The sequence below is a fragment of the Lotus japonicus genome, chromosome 5, assembly GCF_012489685.1.
Source record: "Lotus japonicus ecotype B-129 chromosome 5, LjGifu_v1.2".
In the NCBI taxonomy this organism is placed as follows: Eukaryota; Viridiplantae; Streptophyta; class Magnoliopsida; order Fabales; family Fabaceae; genus Lotus; species Lotus japonicus.
The window spans coordinates 17,302,447-17,322,839 of record NC_080045.1 but is presented as its reverse complement, the minus strand read 5'-3'; the positions used below and the strand labels follow the sequence as shown (position 1 = coordinate 17,322,839).

The following is a 20,393-nucleotide window of genomic DNA, read 5'->3' as shown; positions in this document are numbered from 1 at the left end:
AATCTCTACGGGGAGCATAGCATCCGCCCCGTATGTCATCCTGAACGGTGTTTCTCCTGTAGACGAATGTTGCGTCGTGTTATATGACCAAATCACAATCGGAAGTTCATCCAACCAGGCCCCCTTGGCATCCGAGAGTCGGCGTTTCAATCCTCGCAGGATGACTTTGTTCGCCGACTCCGCCTGACCGTTGGTTTGAGGGTGCTCTACCGACGGAAATCTCCTCTGGATCCCCATTTCCTCACAAAATTCCTTAGTCTGATTGCTTGCAAATTGCGTCCCATTGTCCGAGACGATCGCCCTTGGCACTCCGAATCGGCACACGATCCTTTTCCAATAAAAACTTATTATCTTGGCTGCTGTTATGCTTGCTAAAGGTTCAGCCTCTATCCATTTAGTAAAGTAGTCCGCCGCCACGAGAATGAACTTCATTTGCGATCTGGCAGTGGGAAAAGGACTGACGAGATCAACTCCCCACATGGCGAAGAGCCAAGGGGAACTAATCGTGGCCAATTGCTCCGACGGGGCTCTGGGTAAATCCGCGAATTGTTGACATTTCTCGCACTTCCTTACAAATTCTGCACAGTCCTTTCTTATCGTGGGTCAATAAAAACCTGCCCTGAGGACTTTACCCGCTAGAGACCTTCCCCCAATGTGACTTGCGCAAACCCCTTCGTGAACCTCTGTCATAACATCCTCATACTTTTCTGGTGGTAGGCACCTTAAGAGGGGCGAAGTGAATCCTCGCCGAAAAAGGATGCCATCGAGCAACGTGTAGTGCCCTGCTTCTCTCCTTTGAGCCTTTGAGTACTTCACTACATCGCTTGGCTCACCCGCCAAGATATCAATGATGGGGTTCATCCAAGTTTCCTGGCGATCAACTGAGGCCACCAGTTCTCCCTCTATGCTAGGGTTGGTGAGTGTTTCCTGAATCACGCTTCGGTTATTCCCGGGTTTTCTGGTGCTAGCCAACTTAGCTAGGGCATCAGCCCTTTGATTTTGTGTCCTCGGCACGTACTCGACCACAATTTCCTTTATTCGACTCATAAGCGATCGTATGCGCTCTAGATACTTTATCAAAGCCGGTTCTTTGACCTGGAACTCCCCATTGACCTGATTTGCCACTAATAACGAGTCTGTTCTTACCAACAAACTGTCAATTTGCACCTCGATCGCCAGCTTTAGTCCTGCGATTAGAGCCTCATACTCCGCCTGGTTGTTACTAGCCTTGAACTGGAACCTGAGAGATTGTTCCAACACCAGTTCTCTTGGACCCTGCAATGTGACTCTGGCTCCACTTCCGTTGTCATTCGACGAACCATCGACGAACAACGTCCATTGTGTGTTTACTCTTTCTCCTTCCTCGGGTGTCAACTCTACCACAAAATCTGCCAAGGTCTGCGCCCCAACTCTCCCCCTTTTATCATATTGCAATTCATACTCTGACAGCTCCACTAACCATGCGACGAGCCTTCCTGACAAATCTGGTTTCTGCAACACCTGCCTCAAAGGAAGATCAGTTCTCACCTTTACCTGAAAACTTTGAAAGTAGGGTCGCAAGCGTCTGGCAGTGACGAGGACGGCGAGCGCCGCCTTTTCTATCTTCTGATACCTCATTTCGACCCCTTGAAACGTGTGGCTCACAAAGTAAAATATTTTCTGTTCCCCGTCTACCTCCTGAAGGATTACCGAGCTGATCGCGTGGTCTCCCACAGAGAAGTACAAGTGTAGGGGAAGACCCTGGACGGGCTTCAAGAGAACAGGTGGTGCTGACAACATTTCCTTGAGGCGAGTAAAAGCTTCTTCACATTCTGAACTCCACTCGAACGCTGCATTCTTCTTAAGGCATCTGAAGAACGGAGCTGACTTATTACCCGAATGAGGAAGAAATCGAGACAAAGCTGCGATTCGCCCGGTTAGCTGCTGCACCTCTTTCACATTGCTTGGGCTTGTCCGGGTTAATCTCAATCCCCCTTGACGTGATCATGAAACCTAAGATTTTACCCCCTTGTATTCCGAAAGAACATTTCTCCGGATTGAGCCTCATGTTGTGTTTCCGGATTTTGCCAAAGGCTTCCGATAGGTCCTCGTGGTGAGTCGACCCCAAAACTGACTTAACGATCATGTCGTCGACGTATACTTCAATATTCCTTCCTACTTGCCCCTCAAGCACCCTATCCATCAGTCGCTGATACGTCGCCCCCGCATTTTTCAATCCGAAAGGCATGGTCTGGTAACAGTAATTTACCCTTGCAGTCATGAAAGCCGTTTTATCTTCGTCCGATGGATGCATTTTGATTTGATGGTACCCTGAGTAGGCATCCATTAAACTCAGAAGTTCATTCCCCGAGCTCCATCCACCAGTTTATCTATGCTAGGTAAAGGGTAGGAATCTTTCGGACATGCCTTATTTAGGTCTGTGTAATCCACACACATTCGCCATTTTCCGTTTGCTTTCTTGACCATTACCACGTTTGCCAACCAGGTAGGGTACTTGATTTCGCGAATAAAATCCGCTGCAAGTAGCTTGTTCACCTCTTGCTGGGTCGCCTTCTCTTTCTCATCGCTCATTCGTCGCCGAGTCTGGGTCACTGGCTTCGCCCCTGGATTCAGTGCTAATTTATGACAAATGAAATTTGGGTCTATGTCAGGCATATCCCTGTGACTCCAAGCGAAAAGGTGTAGGTTCTCTCCCGACAACTTTGACAACCTCTGCTCCTGGCTTTCACTTAACCTGGTCCCTATTTTGAGTATCTTCTCGCCAAACCTCAACTCTTTGGTTTCCTCTATCGGGGTGGGTCTATTGACTCGCCCCTCACCCCTTGGATCCAAACTTTCGTCCGGTGCCTCTACTTCATTACAATGATGTCCTGTTGAGGCGTTCTTCTTACCATACCGATCCACAGTGTTACAGTAACACTCTCTTGCAACCCTTTGGTCCACCACAATCCGTCCTATTCGCCCGCTCGCCAACGGGTACTTTATTGCTAGATAAGTTGTTGATATCACTGCGCACATACGGTTTAAAGTGTTCCTTCCAATGATCGCGTTGTATGACCCTTCCACCTCTAAAACCAAGTATTTTACTGTTAGTTTTTTGGCATTCTCGCCCTCGCCGAATATGGTATCAAGATCTATGACCCCTTTCACCCACACTCGTTCGCCCGCGAATCCTACCAAGGTCCCTTCATACGGGGTAAGGTCACCTTCCCTTATTCCAAGCTGTGCAAACGCCCCGCCGTAGATGATATCTGCTGAACTCCCCTGGTCCAAGAGTGTTCGTTGTACGTCGAAGTGGTTAACCCGAAGGGAGATCACGATCGGGTCGTCTAAGTGTAGTTTTAACCCGAAAAAATCAGCGGGTGAAAATGTGATGTCCGGATGCTGAAAACCGAAAGGTGCTTCCGCAATCGCATTCACTGTTCTGAGATACCGCTTGCGCGCTGCACTAGAGATTCCTCCTCCGCTAAAGCCTCCGGCGATTGTGCCTATTTCTCCGATCGTAGGAGGTTTATTACGCTGCGCCTTAACAGTCTTTCCTATTGTGATCAATTTCTCAACCACATGTCGTAAAGCTCTGCACTTCCCGTTATCATGACCAGAAATTTGGTGATAAGCACACCACTCTCCCGTCACCCTACTCTTCGCAGATGAAGACTCTAACTTTATCCCGGAACCTCGGTAGCTTTCCCTGTATAATCCGCTAGGTCCTAACGCCGCGTCCATTACGGTAACTGCCTCATCCTGTTGTTCCAAACGGCCAACGACTTCACAGATCAACTTTTGCCAACTTCCGCTAGCCTCCAACTCCGGAAATTGCATGCTTACGCCTGCTGGCACTTGCTCGTCTTGTTCCTGCGTGCTTACGCCTTGCGTTGGCTGATCGCGCACACGCCTTAATTGTCCTCCTCGCAATCGATGATATCCTTCCATCGTACCGATTCCAATAATGGTTCCTATCAACTCAAGAAAATTCTACAAGAGATTTTACACCTTCCTTCAAATCGTGATCCACGTTGTCCCGGAATTGAAATCTACCGATCCCCACAGATGGCGCCAATGTTCTCGCCAAGAACATAGAATCAAGGCATAGTGCCAAGAGTGTGTGGAATGTGATCGGAGATTTTAGAGAGATGAACTCTTAACTGCTTAGAGAGAGAAAATATAATTGAATTTCAATACTGTTATTACCAAATGAGCTAAGAGTCCCTTACAATTGATGACCGTCCCCTATTTATAGATTTAGGGTTGGGCCTTCGTGCCTTTAATCTGTCTAAATGGGCCGGTTGGGCCTTGGGGAGAGGGACCCTGGAGTCTCGCCCAGTCAAATTTGTTTGACTGCATGTGAAGCTTTATAATTAAAGTAGGGGTATAGTGTGGGCTTTACGGTGCGTAGAATAGAGGCTATAGACAGGGTTACGTGAAATAGATTGTGCTGAATTGATTACTTCCCTAGAAGACCCTGAGAGCCTGAGACTTGTTGCAGTAATATAAAGAACCTACTTTGCAGAAATTGGGAGATTAGCATGAAGCTAATTCACCGTGAGTGCAACGCCCCTGCAGACTTCCATGCCAAAATGGGTGCTAGGATGTCTTTGTCTGGTGCATATTTGCTAGATACTCCTCCCTTAATCTAGAGACTTTGTTGTTGAAACTTGAAAGATTCTCTAGTAGTGTCTTAGTTTTCTTGTTTTGTTTGTTTATCTTTCCGAAGCACCGGAAAAAGAGTTATGTGGTTATTATTGAGATGTGTGATGATGATACTTTTAGGTGCTGCTTATATTCTTCAAAATGATTTGGCAGTCATGAAAATAATCCTACTCCCTCTATTAATGTTGTGGAATTATTATCAGCTTACAAACTGACATAAACATGGAAACAATCTTGACAACCACAATCACTTTATCTTAGGGAAAAAGATTAATTGGTGGACACCAAGTAAGTGTAGACACTAAGAATACGAAATGAAGAGATAAAGGTGAAGTAATGCATGTGATATATAAGGTTATACTGAGAATTTTAATTTTAGAACTCTTATGTTAATTTTTAAAATGATTTCAGCTTAATAATTTAGTATTTACCATTTGCAATACAGCATGAATACATTCCATTGACTGAGGAACAATTCCTTCGAGAAATCAAAGAGCTTGAGGGGACAGGGGAGAAGGTTATTGCTACTGCATGCTTTTGATTTCATTTAATATTGTACTTAAATATAAACATGAGGTTTATTTTCTCGCCATGGATCATCTTTACAGTATAAAATCTATATATATATATATATGAAAATAAGGTTTTATTCTAGAAGGTCTATGACACATGGCACCTCCATATTCATTCATTTTCCCTCCAAAAAAAAAACTCATTCTAATTTTTTGTCACAACATACAATCATGACTCACCCTATTTAATATCATTTAATGTAATTCCAATTTTTATGTAGCCTTTATTTAAAAGTCCAAAAATATTTTAAATCCTTTTTAATTTAATTATCACAATAACTAATGTTTTCATTTTTTAATATTTAATTTCAATTTTTTATATAACCTTTACTTGGAATTATATTTGAAAACATATCAAATATGATAAGAAAAAAAACTTAAATTCGAAAATGAAACAAAAATAATCAAAAATCAGAAAAAAAAAATATGAAATTCAAATTGAATACATATTTAATTTAAATGGTATTATATATAGCTAATTAGAAAAAAATACACTTTATATTTCATGGTGCTTCTATAAGTACTTTCATCTTCTTTCATGTTCTTTCATATTCATAAAATTTCTTTTTTTTTCTTTGACATTTTTTTTCTGAAATAATTAGGTATCATTTTGTTCATTCTCCCTTTATAAGGTAAGAGTTTTCACTTTCTTCTACTTTTGATTCACCATATTCTTCTTCTCTCCCTTACTTTTTTTAACATTTTAGTGTTTCATCTTTAATCACTTTTGCATGTTCTTTGTGTCATCATATGGTTCATATTATTTAATTTATTTTATTCTATTCACATTTTAATATCTAAATCTGATTTAAAACAAATTCTATATTTATTAAAAAATATAAAAACTATATTTATACGAAATAAATAAATAATTATTACACCTAATTCAAAACTAATTTTAATTCTAGGTTTTTGTTTCAACCAATACATAAATACGAATTTGAATAATAGAAATAATTAAATAGAAAATAAAATGATTCAAAAAATTATGTACAAACATCAAATAATTCAGGATCCCGCTAGAATAAAAATGTAACCTCTAAATTTTTATTCACTATATTGAAATTTAAATTTGAAGGAAATATTAGTGATGCTATAATGTATCAACACTTACTAGGCAATTTAATATCAAGGAAACATAATGATTTTTATTCTCTTTTAAGAGCAAAATATTAATAAACTACTTGTGTCTTATTATGTATATATTTGATATTCTTAACCTTATAATATTAATACCCTTAAAAATATTAATAACAAAATATTAATCCTAACTCAATAAAATTCTATATTTTTTTAAAGAAAAGTATAAAATAAAAATATATTTTTTTTAATATTAACTATTAACTTAAATCAAAATAAGGTTCGAAAACTTCAATCAAAAAATGATCAACACTTACTTGAAAATTTAATGTTATACATAAAAAAGAGAATTATTCTTCCTCTATTCCATGTCATGTGTCACCACCATGTTGACTAAGTTTCTCTCCATTAAAAAATGACTTCATCTACAGATTTTTTTATACATCATAAAATTTCAATTTTAAACATATTGATGATATTAATGAAATTATTAAATTCATTGTGTATGATTTATTTGTCTCATTAAAATTTCAATTACAATTATTATTATTAATTATTATTATTATTATAATTATTATTATTATTATTATTATGTTTAAAATTCAAAATTATGTACCTTATAATTTGGATGGTATATTCTACGGTGAAGGGTGGTGGAAGCGATTATTAGGGGGTTCGGGAGTTGTTTCTAGTGATGGTATTGACAATGTGATATAAAGGGCGGTAGTGGTAACTATGGCGTAGCAGTGGTGAAGGGAAGTGATGACGATAATGGCGATGGTGTTGACATAGGGTGGTGGTTGTAATAGAATGGTGGAGGTAGGGTGATGGTTGTGGTAGTGGCAATAGTGGGGGTGGTGGAAGCAATTCTAAGAGTTAATATATGGTGGATTAAATAACCCATCATTTTATGTAGACAAGTAGATTGATGAATAAATTTATACAATAGAATATTAACACCAAATATTGGATAAATTCATAATGTATTGTATTGTATAAGTTTATACTATCATACTTAATACAACATACCAAATGAGTTCTTATTAACAAGATTCTAAACATAAATATCTTATGTAAAATAATGATCCAAAATATTTTTCGCAATTAACATTAGTATTTTATTTTTTATGAAATATTAATATAAAGAATCCATAAAAAATCAAATTTAAATATATATTTCTAACCAGTGATTGTTTGAATCTTTAGGTTGAGAGTTCAATTTCTAGGAGTCAATGTCTTAGGTAGAATTTTGACCTTCATCACACCCATGTCAGAATTGCGAGAGATTAATTTAACAACAATGTTTTTTCTAACAAACATTTATATATTCGTGCAATGAAAAATTATGAAAAGCTTTTTATGAACAAAAAAAATTATAAAAAATTTCAATAATAAATTTTAGATATTATATAATAACAGTCACCCGTGCATTGCACGGGTCATTCAACTAGTTTAATAGCGACAATAAGGTCGTGGACCCTGTAGCCGCGATGAACGTGGCCATGACGGCGCACACGAATGGGTGGAAGCAAATCTTCTGTTGATTGTGTATTTTAAAAGTTCAAGCCGATTTTGCATGTGCTCACTTTCCATAATAAAAGCCATTGACCAACCTAGATTGTATCACCCTTGTTTAGTGTGCTGCCGCCCTCTAATTAAACGTTTGCCACCCAACATTTATCTCTCACTATTTTGTTATTCACAAAATCATTGCTTATAAATATCAAGCTAATTTAGCATGAGGAGACACACATATGAGGAATATTTCCTCATCTTTCCTCTCCTCTTTGCTTTTTTGGCATATTCAGAAATTGATCTCGCTAGTTCTGTGACCCGGTTTATTATTGGAAGGGGCTGTTTAATCCTGGGGGAGTGTTCGAAATAATACTCGGATAAAACTCTTGAGGACAATAAATCTAATTCACGACTCAGTCCACAATCTTCTACATTCACTGCTCTATTCGATATTGTTCGTGTTCGCGTTCAAAGTGACGACAATGGACATCAGGTGCAGGATGATAGCAGCAAGAGATGGCAGGTGCCTTCTAAAGGCTTCCTCAAACTTAACGTTGATGCAGGTTGATCGGGGGAGTCTGCTACGGGTTTTGGTTTGATCATTAGATCCAATGCAACATATCTTTGGCATGCAACATCTCACTTGGAGGAGTTTCGCTTATGTCCCCTCTTGGCTGAGGCTGTCTTAATTTCCAGGTATGGCATATGTATGTAATCCTTATCCTTGTAGCTCAACTTTTCTTAAATTCTTTTAATTATGAGGAATCATAGTCTGGTCATTTCCTATGCTAGTACTAAGGAACATTTTTGGCTTGATGTGTGATCTGCAACACCTTTGGATTTTGGTCATTTTATGGATCCTTAGGGTTTGCTGATTAATGTGGTTGCTGGACATCTTATTTGGGCTATTCTTTAGTCCTTTAAACTAATTGTTTAGTTTATGTGAATATTTGATTTCTCCAAGCCACTGGTTTGGTGGTAAAACATTTGAATAAGTCTTTCTAAAAATTTTGGTTCATTTGGCTTGCTCATGAATGATGAAAATTGCTATAACTCAAATCCATGCTCATGAGATTTATAAGAATTTGTGGATGATATGGCTTTGGATGATTAGGACGGTCCTAATCTTCTCCCTTATTGCCTTTATGATATATGCAGCAAACGATTTTAAGTGGTTTTAATTATCTTTATATATATGAGGGTGAGAGGGTCGGAGAAGAATGTTTGTAAACTAGGACAATTATTTTCTCTTATTGGCTAATAAGGCTATGTACAATGGTCTCAACAATCTTCAACAACTTAACACCACTTTTTCTCTTTCCAACACTCCACATCATCTTCTCTTTCCAATTCAACAAACTCTCAACAATTACCCACTCCAATGGTTTTCATTCAACACCCTACCCCACCACCACTACAACATTTTGGACTTTAGGCAACATATGCCTCAGCAACAAACAAAAAAATGTTCTTGAAAAGTTGATCCGACAACGGTTTTTTAATTGTACATAATTTTCGTACCTACATTTTTATAATTGTTCTTGTATTATAGATGAGGCAACAGTTTAATGAAGTGTAGCCATTTGACTTGTCAACAATTGCTTAAATGTTCTTAGAACATAAAACGAGTACGGTTTTATAAAACTTGATATTTTTTTAAAAACAATTTGGTAACTGTTTCTACAAGCAATTTTAGGCAACAGTGTTCTAGATCAAAGGCTACAATTGTAATCTTGTCCTTAAAACTGGACAAGTGCTACACTTGTAAAGTGTTGCCTAATTAATATTCAACGACAATTGATGAACCGTTCTCATAGTAAAAATTAGGCAACATTTATTAATTTTAAGAAGTAAATTAAATCTGGTTTAAGAGAAAAAAAACCGCTAATCTTTCCCGGTTCTTTTTTCTATTTTTTTTCTTCCCTAAAACGCTAATTCCTTCCCTCCCACATTTGCCAGTCTCTGAAAACCCCAAACCCAACCCTAACAGTACTCACGCACACCCTAGCCTCTTCTCTCCATGGCATGGCACGCCGTTCATCTTCCTCTCTAGGGATTCCATCAGCGCTCATCTCTTCACGTCTACCATCAGGTACTTCTCTTCACGCCGTCACGTTTTCAGGTCTTCATGTTTTTTACGTCTTCACCTTTTCTCTTCCCGTATTGTCTACCAGTTATCGCCCTCTCTTCACGCCTTCTGATCGCAACAAGCAACTCGTAATTCACACAACGCTCTCCTCCACAAGTGATTTTTTCGTTCTCTCTTCTCATGTGATTCTGATTTCCGCCTCTTTCCGTTTTGATTCTGATTTCCATCTCTTTTCTGTTATTTGCAGTTCACCTCTTTGGTTTAAGAGAACCTCACCCAGTTGACTCAAGCTCTTCTCAATATGTTAGATATCTAAACCCCTTTTAGTTGTATTCTCTTTTCTCTTCATTGAATTTTTAATTGACTGTTGTATTTGTATTTGCTTGTCTGCAATTCATGCTTGAAGTTCATTATTCATGTGAATTTATCGATTTAACAAAAATCCAATTTTATTGTGTTATCTAATTTAATCTGATTATGATATATTGTAACTAGGAACCCATATTTTGGCAAATTGTAGAACACCACATGTGGATGTTTATTGCTTGTATCAATTCTTGAATGCTTATTGTATTTATGTAGATGAACCGTGTGTTGTTTTTGATATTACCATGGAGGTTTGATTTCAAGCATTGTTTCTGGTCCTGCGTGAATTCAATTGGAATGGTGGGGCTATTCAGCTTAGTATTTTGGAAGGTGGTGGGGTAAAGTTTAGACTTGTTATGGGGTCCCTCAAATCAGTGAATTACATAAACTAGGTAGATTCTTGAGTGATTCTTCATGGTAACTGATCCATATTGCTATGGTCTACTGATATCATAAGTGACACTAGATAAAGATCCCTAAAGGTTGACAATCATATTATTGTCTCACTTTGTTCAATTGTAGCTGAATTCATAGGAATCCTCTAAAATCCTGATTTTTTATATCCATAATGGTACCTACTGGTTTGACATATTATAGTTTTCTTATCAGTTTGAAAATATTGATTTGCCTATGATGTCTTTTAATAGGACTAACTATGCTTATACCAAGTAATAACTTTTCTTAGATTAAAAATTGTATTCTCATGGTGACTTATAGCATATGTATGAACTCTCATTTTTACTTAGATTTAAAAAGATGGACAAAGAGTGGACTAAACAACCAAGGTTTAGTAGCGAGTATATCAATGGTGTTGAATCATTCTTAGATTTTGCCTATACAAAAGGAAGACCTCAAGGAGATGAGATTTTATGCCCATGTGCTAAGTGCGGGAATTGTTGTTGGGAAAAAAGAAATGTGATTTACAATCATTTAATCTGCACGGGATTTCTAGAAGGCTACAATGTTTGGATACATCATGGGGAGCAAATGATGGAAATTGATGAAGAAATGGAAGAGGACTATCATGATGACATTGATGGATTGTTGTACGAAACATTTAAATATGTGGCAGGAGCAGAGCCAGAGGGTCCTAATGAGGATGCTAGAAAATTCTACAATTTGATTGATGAGTCACAAAAAGAATTGTACCCAGGATGCAAAAATTTCTCTACCTTATCATTTATAATTCGAATGTACTTGTTGAAGTGTACTCATGGGTGGAGCAATGTGTCATTCACCGCCCTGTTAGAGTTACTGAAAGAAGCTATGCCTGATCTAAATATTCCTGAATCCTTTAACAAAACAAAGGGCATGATTAGGGATCTTGGCCTTGATTATAAAAGGATTCATGCATGCCCAAATGATTGCATGCTCTATTGGAAAGAGTACGAAAATGACAATTCCTGCAGAACTTGTAAAGCTTCACGATGGAAAGAATTTCCTCAAGTTGCCGGTGAATTTGAGAAATCTGAAAGTGAGTATAAAGTTCCTACAAAAGTCCTGAGACACTTTCCCTTGATTCCTAGGCTTCAAAGGTTGTTTATGTGTTCAAGGACTTCTGATTCAATGAGGTGGCATGAAGAAGAGCGTTCAAAGGATGGGAAGTTGAGACATCCTGCTGATGGCCAAGCATGGCAGGACTTTGATGGGCTACATCTTGATTTTGCATCCGATCCTCGAAATGTAAGACTTGGTTTGGCTAGTGATGGATTCAATCCGTTCAGGACGATGAGCATATCACATAGTACCTGGCCTGTCTTGTTGGTGGTATACAATTATCCGCCGTGGTTGTGCATGAAGTCTGAGTACATGATGATGTCATTACTTATTCCTGGTCAACAATCACCTGGAAAAAATATTGATGTGTATCTTCAACCGTTGATTGAGGAGTTGAAGGAATTATGGGAAGTAGGAGTAGAGACATATGATGCCTCGAGAAAAGAAACATTCCAAATGCATGCTGCACTATTATGGACAATTAATGATTACCCTGCATATGCCATGTTGTCAGGTTGGAGCACGAAAGGAAAGTTGGCGTGTGCTTGTTGCAACTATAACACATCTTCAACCTATTTGAAACATAGTCATAAGATGTGTTACATGGATCATCGTGTTTTTTTGCCAGCAGACCATACTTGGAGAACTACTGAAAATTTATTTAATGGCAAGATGGAATTCAGAACAGCATCTCCTTTGTTGAAAGGGACAGAGATACTAGAAATCTTAAAGAATTTCAACAATGTATTTGGAAAGACAAAAAAGCAAAAATTTGATGGTCCATGGAGGAAGAGGTCAATTTTTTTTGAATTTCCTTATTGGGCCCATAATACATTACGTCATAACCTTGATGTAATGCACATCGAAAAGAACATTTGTGATAACATTATTGGGACTTTGTTAGATATCCCAGGGAAGACAAAAGACCATATTAATGCTCGTTATGATTTGCAAGACATGGGCATTAGAAAAAATCTTCATCCTAGGGATGTTGGTGGAGGTCGTGCAGAGTTTGTAAAAGCATGTTTTTCAATGACTTCAGAAGAGAAGTCTACTTTTTGTGGTGTTTTGAAGGCTGCCAAATTACCAGATGGCACTGCATCCAATATTTCAAGATGTGTGAATGTCGTTGAGAAGAAAATATCTGGTTATAAGAGTCACGATGCACATTTCATGTTGCATTACTTATTACAGATAGCAATAAGAAGCACAATGCCTAATGGAGTGCAGTCACCTCTCATTCGTCTTGGTTCTTTTTTCCGTTCTCTGTGCCAAAAAGTTATCCAAGTGCAAGATCTGAATTACTTACAAGCAGAGATTGTGGAAATACTTTGTCAATTGGAGATGATTTTTCCTCCTAGTTTCTTTGACATAATGGTTCACTTGCCTATCCATCTCTCAAATGAGGTTAGATTGGGTGGTCCGGTTCAGTTCAGATGGATGTATCCCATTGAAAGATATCTATGTAAGCTTAAGGGTTATGTTCGTAATAGAAATTATCCAGAAGGTTCAATTGCTGAGGGGTATTTGGCTGAAGAAGCATTGACTCTTTGCTCAAGATACTTGCATAAAAGTGTACAGACAAGGTTGAATAGAAAGAGTCGAAACGACGATAACCATGGTTCATGTGAAGTAGATGAAGCTGATTACTTTTCAATTATTGGTCGTCCATTAGGGGGGGAAAATGGGAAACCGTTTGCCTTGGATATAGAGTCTATGGCCCAAGCGCATCGATATCTCTTATTCAATTGTGATAGTGTTCAAGTTTACATCAGGTTTGCAATCATATCCTTGTCTCCCTACTCTTCTCCAAAAACTTATTTTAAATTTAGACTAATTAGTAGCATTTGTGTCTTTGTAGTGAACATGATCATATTGTTAACACTCAAGCAAGGAGTTTCAATATTGGAGGACAGGTAAGATCAAGTGCTGAGTTAGTTAGGAAGTTTCAAATTAAGCAGGAGAAAGTAATGATGAGAAATGTGGGTGGAACCAAGGAAGCCATGGCTAGAGGGTTTGAGAAGGCAACTAAAGTAACCAACCAGCAACCTTCAACTAGGCAGATTCTTCCCTCCACAACAGCTACCTCCAAACCTAGAGGGTTTGACAAAAAAATTGAAGGAAGTAGCCAACAACCCTCAAAAATACAAATTCATCCCACCCCAGCTACATCCAAAACAAAAGGGTATGAAAGACAAATTAAGGGAAGCAACCAACAACCTTCAAATAGGCTGATTCCCCCAAATCAAAGCAAAGGATCTAGACAAGTTCTAGAATCAAATAGCCAATGCATGGATGGAAATCAAATGAGAATGGAGGAAGGTAAGACACAAAGCAAAGGATGTTTACAAATCCAAGAACCCAAGAGGAATCCGACAAAGAGGATTGTTGCTGAAGCTAATGAGTTAATGGAAAATTATCAAAGCTCTAGGCAGCCCTTGAAAAAGGGAATGATTGGACATAATGACTCACATGAAAAGCAGCGCAGCCCAAGAAAGAAGATAAAAAGAATACCAATGTGTCCAGCCATGTTAATTGATGAATTCCTTGAAGAAAATGGAGTGGGAAGTGAAGGAGAGGAGGAAGAAAATGAAATGGATGATGAAGAGGAAGTAGCAGGAGAAGAAGAAGGAGAAAATGTACTGGAGAAGGAAGGTGCTGGTAAGATAAAGCGTAATCTGGTTATTTGTTCTTTTTACCTTGTCCTTCTTTTATATGTTCACCATATTTGGTATTTTATCATGTGTTACTTGTTTTTCTTTAATTATCTTGAACTCTTACTACTTCAACAAAATAGGTACATCTAAGAAAAGAACACGAGGTCCAACACGATGCTTACAAATACATGCAAGACCAGTTGAAGAGCGTCAAGAAGTCACATTAGATGAAAATGGAGAACCGATTGGGCCTACTGATCAAGTCGTATCTGATCTGAGTTATTTTTTAGGCACTTTGGCAAGGAATGGAAACTTTTGCCCTCTAATTTACACAAGCTTCAAAGCCTTGACTATAGATGAAAGGGAGCGGATATGGAAGTTTGTTAATGTATGTGTAAACCAATTTTAGATTTTATTGAATACTGAATTGTTTATAAAAAAATTGATGATGTTATTTCTTTTTCACAGGAAAAATTTATTATTCCTGATGCTGGAAGGAAAGCAGTACTGGCTCGAATAAATGATGTTTGGAGACGCTATAAGAACTTTATCAAGAGGAATCATTACTTGAAGTACTCAAATTTGGCGGAAAGGCTTAAAAATCGTCCCAAGTCTATTCCTGAAACTCATTTTAGAAAGTTGATGAGTTATTGGAGAAGTGATGTTGTCCAAGTATGACGAGTCCATACCTGAAACTGTTTTTAAACTTGCGTTTTGTTATTAGACTTACATGATTTCTTTCGTAATGCAGAATATCAGCAAAAAAAATGCTTTGAATAGGGCTAAACAGAAATATAGGCACCGCATGGGACCCACAAATTTTGCCAGAATCCGTGCCAAATTGGTAATGTATCTATGTTTGTTTAACTAAAACAAGTAATTCTCACTTTCAATATTTGTTTCTTATTTCTCAAACTATAATTGATGTAGCGTGCAAAGAAGGAGAATGGAGAGGATATCTCTCAAGCTGAAATGTTTATCGAAACTCGCCAAAGTCGAAAAGGAAAGAAAGTGGATCAAGATACACAAGTTGCTCTAGTAAGTCTAGTTATATGATATATATATATATATATATATATATATATAAACTAGTTTTGATATTAACTTTGAAGTTGATGCTCTTTTTATTAGACTAAACTTCAGGAATCAGTTCAAGATTCAAGTGAATCTGCTGGGAAAACTTTCCAATCACGCTTTGGTGAAGAAAAACCAGGTAGAGTTCGCTGCTTAGGAAGAACAGTCACACCAACTATGTTAAAGAGAAATGAAGAAATTGCTGCTATAAATAAACAACATTCTCATGAGATGAACCAAATGACCAAGAAGATGCAAGGGCTTGAAGGGCTTGTAAGATGCTTGATGAAGCAAGTCAATCCAAATTTGGATGATGAAGCTTTGAATAATATAATGGAAAATGCTTTAAGCAATGAAAGTAGTGCAGCGCCTCGTTCATCTACATCAACCCATAATCCTAATTACGAAAAGGTATAATTCCTATTGTTAATCTGCCTTTTAGTTTGTCTTTGATTTCCTGATGTCTTGAATATTGATTTAATTCTTTCATTATGAAATTAAGTGTTTTCATTATGAAATTAGACTGGTCTTAATGCTTGTTTAACATCCTATGAAATCACCAAGCTGCAAAAGTTGGTTTATCTGCATTATGTGGAGAGTTTAAAGTGCTGATCACTGTTTTGGCTTTGGAATATGTTAATCTTTCACTTGCACTCTTGAGCTTGAAAGTTTGTTCATTTCAAGGCGCACTTTGGTATTCTAGTCACTCCAATATTGTTCGGTTGTTAACTTCTTATTGGTTTAGTTTTCTGGCTGTAAAATATTTTGGTACGTTACTAGTGTAAATCATAAGGTTAGTGTCTTATTTTTCAAAAAAAAATTATATTATATGATGTTGATGTTTTAAATTCAGCTATCCACACTTGTGAGGGTGTGTTATATCTTATATGTTTCTTTTGCTTTAAAAAAATAAAAAAATATTCTAATACACATTTTTCATGTGTGCAGCAAAATTTGGTTGATGAAGAAGATGAACCGCAAGATATTGGAGAAGAATGATGTTGTTTACGCGCACGTGGATGCATTATTTTGAAATAGCATATGCAAACTTTTGCAATTTTTTATTTAGGGATTAATATGGTGTTGGTACTATTTTTTAATTGACATACTTTGAACAAATTCATGCAATTTTATATTATTAGTTGAGACTTTTATCGTACAATTGTTTAATTTTGATGATAATGATTACAAATAAGTTTATCTTATTAATATAAATATTTATATAATCATCATATATCATTATGTCTAAATAATTTATTGTTTTCTAGAATAACATAGTAGATGTGCATGACCTAAATGGTTTAAAAAATATTGGTAATGTATAACATCAATTCTGCTTTATCAACCAGTTGCAAAAATCTTTTCAAAACAAAAAACAAAAAACCAGTTGCAAAAATAAATACCAGCCGTTAGAAAAAGTCCCCTATAACTACAAAACCGTTGCCAAAACTGAAAACTTTGCGTTGTTTGAATTTAAAACCGTTGCCTAATATATATCGACTACATGTTTAATGCGTAGCTGAAAGAAGAATCCGTTGCTGTAATGGAGCACAAGAAGCGTTGCCTAATATTTAGACAACATGTTTAATGCGTAGCTGCAAGTAAAAACCGTTGCCGTTAAGGAGAAGCAAAACCGTTGTTGGAGTCTGTACCAAAGGCTACCGTTTAGGTGGACTGTTGCCGTAAGATGAAAAACCGTTGCTGGAAGGTATAGGCAACGACTTTTTATGCGACATACGGAAAACCGTTCTTAGAACCTTCAGCAACAGTTATTTTGGTTTAGGCTACACTTTTCAGGCGTTGTTGTATGTGAAAAATGCTGTAGTGCACTCACCCTACCCCACCACTTTTTTATTTCATATTTTTATTTAATTTTATATTTTTGTTTTATTATTTACATAAAATTACAATTATTATCTTAAATTAAATTAAAACAATAAACACTTAAAAAATTAATTTTTTTTTAAATTTAGACAATAATTTATTTTGGGGTTTAGGAAGATAATAATTTAGACAATAATATATTTTTTTAATAGAAAGATAATAAGATGGTGAGAGAGATAATAAGATGGTGAAAAACTTGGTTTTTTTTTCTGTGTCCAAATCAAACGAACCAAGTCTCTATTTATAGAGAAAAAAATCATGAATTTTGGTATAATTTTTTTTTTCAGAAAATATTTTTTTTGATGAAATAATTGAGTTAAAAAGATAAGGGTAAAAGAAATCCAGCGAACCAGTCAGAAATTGACACGTGTCAGAGCAAAAAAAAGGTTTCTCTCTCCTGCAGACAACAAGGCGCGTCATGCGCCTTGTCTGCGCGTGTCCTGCACGCACCTGACGGTGGCCACTAGCCTCGCGCCACGTGGCACACCGCAGGCATCTCAACATTGTTGAACCATTTCAACATTTTTCCTCTCTCTCATCACTTTCAACAATTTTCAACAACCATTACAACCATTAAACAATCTTCAACAATTTTCAACACCCATTTTCATCAACCATTGTAAATGGTCTAACGGTCTCAGACATGTTTTCCTCCTGTAAGATCTAAGTAGATAATGAAAATTTAAGAGATATAGATCTCAAGAGGAGGAGGGTGTATAACATGAAGTATCCTTCACATAGATGAAAAGAAAACAGAGCATAGGAAAATATGATGAATACAATAGTGTCAAGTGCTTTTGCACCTGATTATTAATGGGAAGAAGCTATTTCATGTGCAGGTCTATTTTAATTGAGATTCTCTAAAAAAATAAAGAAAATTGAAAATGCACTTTATGAGTTTTTTTTTATACATCGGAAATATAAATTGCACTCTCCAGGAATCGATCTTTGGATCTCCCCTACCCAACTCATATGTCCCCAGCTCCACTTAAGTTATTCTACTGAGACACCCTATGAGTGTTTGAAAGGCTATCAAGCCCAATTAAAATACTTAAAAAGTATGAATAAATTTAAATGGACGATTTTAAATTAGGATTTATAACACAAAGATCAAAGACATATTTACTTTTTTTTTAATAAAACAATCTTAACATACTGTTCCAATAGAATCAATAATACGAAGCTTAACCCACGATCATCGAAGCTTAACATGGAACCCCTACATCTTCCCTGTCTCCCTGACGAACTCATCATCGAAATCTTATCATGGGTTCCTGTAAAATCTCTGGTGCGATTCAGGTGTGTATCCAAGTCATGGAACTCTCTCATCTCTGATCCTCAATTCGTGAACCTGCACCTTCACAGATCAATTTCTAGAAGCACAGATTTTACGCACACCAGGTTACTGATAAAATGCCTCACCGACGATTTGGGTGAACCATACATCTCATCTCGCCCTGTAAGTTCATTACTGGAAAGCCCATCAGCCACTGTAGGAAGCCGAAGTTGTATCTCTGGGTATGATTTCATTGGAACCTGCAACGGGTTGGTTTGTTTGAGTAAACTAAATTATGACAAATCAAATACAAAAAAATTCTCCCAAGTCCGTTTTGGAATCCAGCTACAAGGACAATGTCTCAAGATTCGCCGCCTTCGTGTTCCCCGGGCTTTCTCCATCTCGGGATTGGTTATGATTGTTTAAGTGACACCTACAAGGTGGTTGGAGTGAACCCTGACGTGACAATGGTGAATGTTTACAACATGGGTGATAAATGTTGGAGTACAATTCAAATTTTTCCTCATACCCCTATGCATCTCCAAGGATTTGCAGTTTATGTGAGTAACACTCTTAATTGGTTAGCAACTCTACCATACCGTATAATCTATTCGGTAGATGATGGTACTGGATTAACGGTGATGAGCAGTGATCCGTACTTCATTGTTTCGTTTGATTTGGGGAAAGAAGAGTGGGCACAACAACTGTCATTGCCTTATTGTCCTCGGCGCAGCAAAGAATTCGAAGATTTTGTGCCAATTCTTGGGGTTTTGGGAGGATGCCTATGTATTTCTCAAAATAACAAGGAAACGCATAGTTTTGTGGTATGGCAAATGAAGGAGTTTGGAGTGCACGAGTCTTGGACTCAATTGTTTAACATTATTGTCCATGAAAGAATTCTTCACACGCCCTGTTTTGCTATGTGCATGTCTGAGAATGGTGATGCCCTGTTGTTTGCAAAATCTGGTGTGTCCCAAGCAGTTCTCTATAACCAGAGAGAAAAGAAATTCGAAGACACAAAAATTGGTAACAACATCGTTGGTTCCTATGTCAGGAATTACATTGAAAGCTTGGTTTCACCTTTTTAAAAGTAAGGAAATTTGGTATGTTTTAGTTATCACCATTAGACTTTATTCTTAAATCATGTATCATATTCAAGTTTTCGTTGGGATAGATAAATACTGCTAAGTGGACTATGTGAATGCTTTAGTAGTATATTAGGATTAATTTGTTGGATTTTTTAATATTACGAGTTATCTCATCAAGCTTTAAGGATTGGATCAATTTGTTCTTGTTTTATATTTTATTTGTTAGGTCTTGTACTGAAAACAAATGATTTTGACACCAACATTTATCCTTTCATTCTAATTTAATCTAATGGTTTAGATGATTTGTTGAGATAAAAAGTCACTTGACCTAGGTAGTTTTCCAACGTGATGGTAGCTGATAACACACTACACAGTATAGAATAGTTTCTGACATGATATGAGAAACACAATAGTTACTATTTCTTCCCCATTCCAGTGGCTATCTTGTTGTGAACAAACAAACTTTGCTGTTGTGACTTCTTCTGCATCCCATGATGTACACTTGCACTTTCTCCATTTTCTTGGTTCAATTTTAGTTTTTGTGAGAATTTCTATCACAAGTTTTCTTCCATAATTAAAAAAAATACTTTTGTGATTTAGATGAGGTTATTTTTCAACTAATAGTTGTTATTGACTTCGTTCTTA

General features: G+C 37.0%; 1 protein-coding gene and 1 pseudogene across 1 annotated transcript; one reads left to right on the top strand and one right to left on the bottom strand.

Annotated features, from left to right (window-relative positions):
* Window positions 1–603: 603 nt before the first annotated feature.
* LOC130719190 (uncharacterized) lies at window positions 604–1,779 on the bottom strand. The gene has a single exon (XM_057569826.1). It carries the CDS (start codon window positions 1,777–1,779, stop codon window positions 604–606), a length of 1,176 nt encoding a protein of 391 aa, XP_057425809.1.
* Window positions 1,780–18,462: 16,683 nt separating this feature from the next.
* Window positions 18,463–19,938, top strand: LOC130721497 (F-box/kelch-repeat protein At3g23880-like; annotated as a pseudogene).
* The last annotated feature ends 455 nt before the right edge of the window (window positions 19,939–20,393 follow it).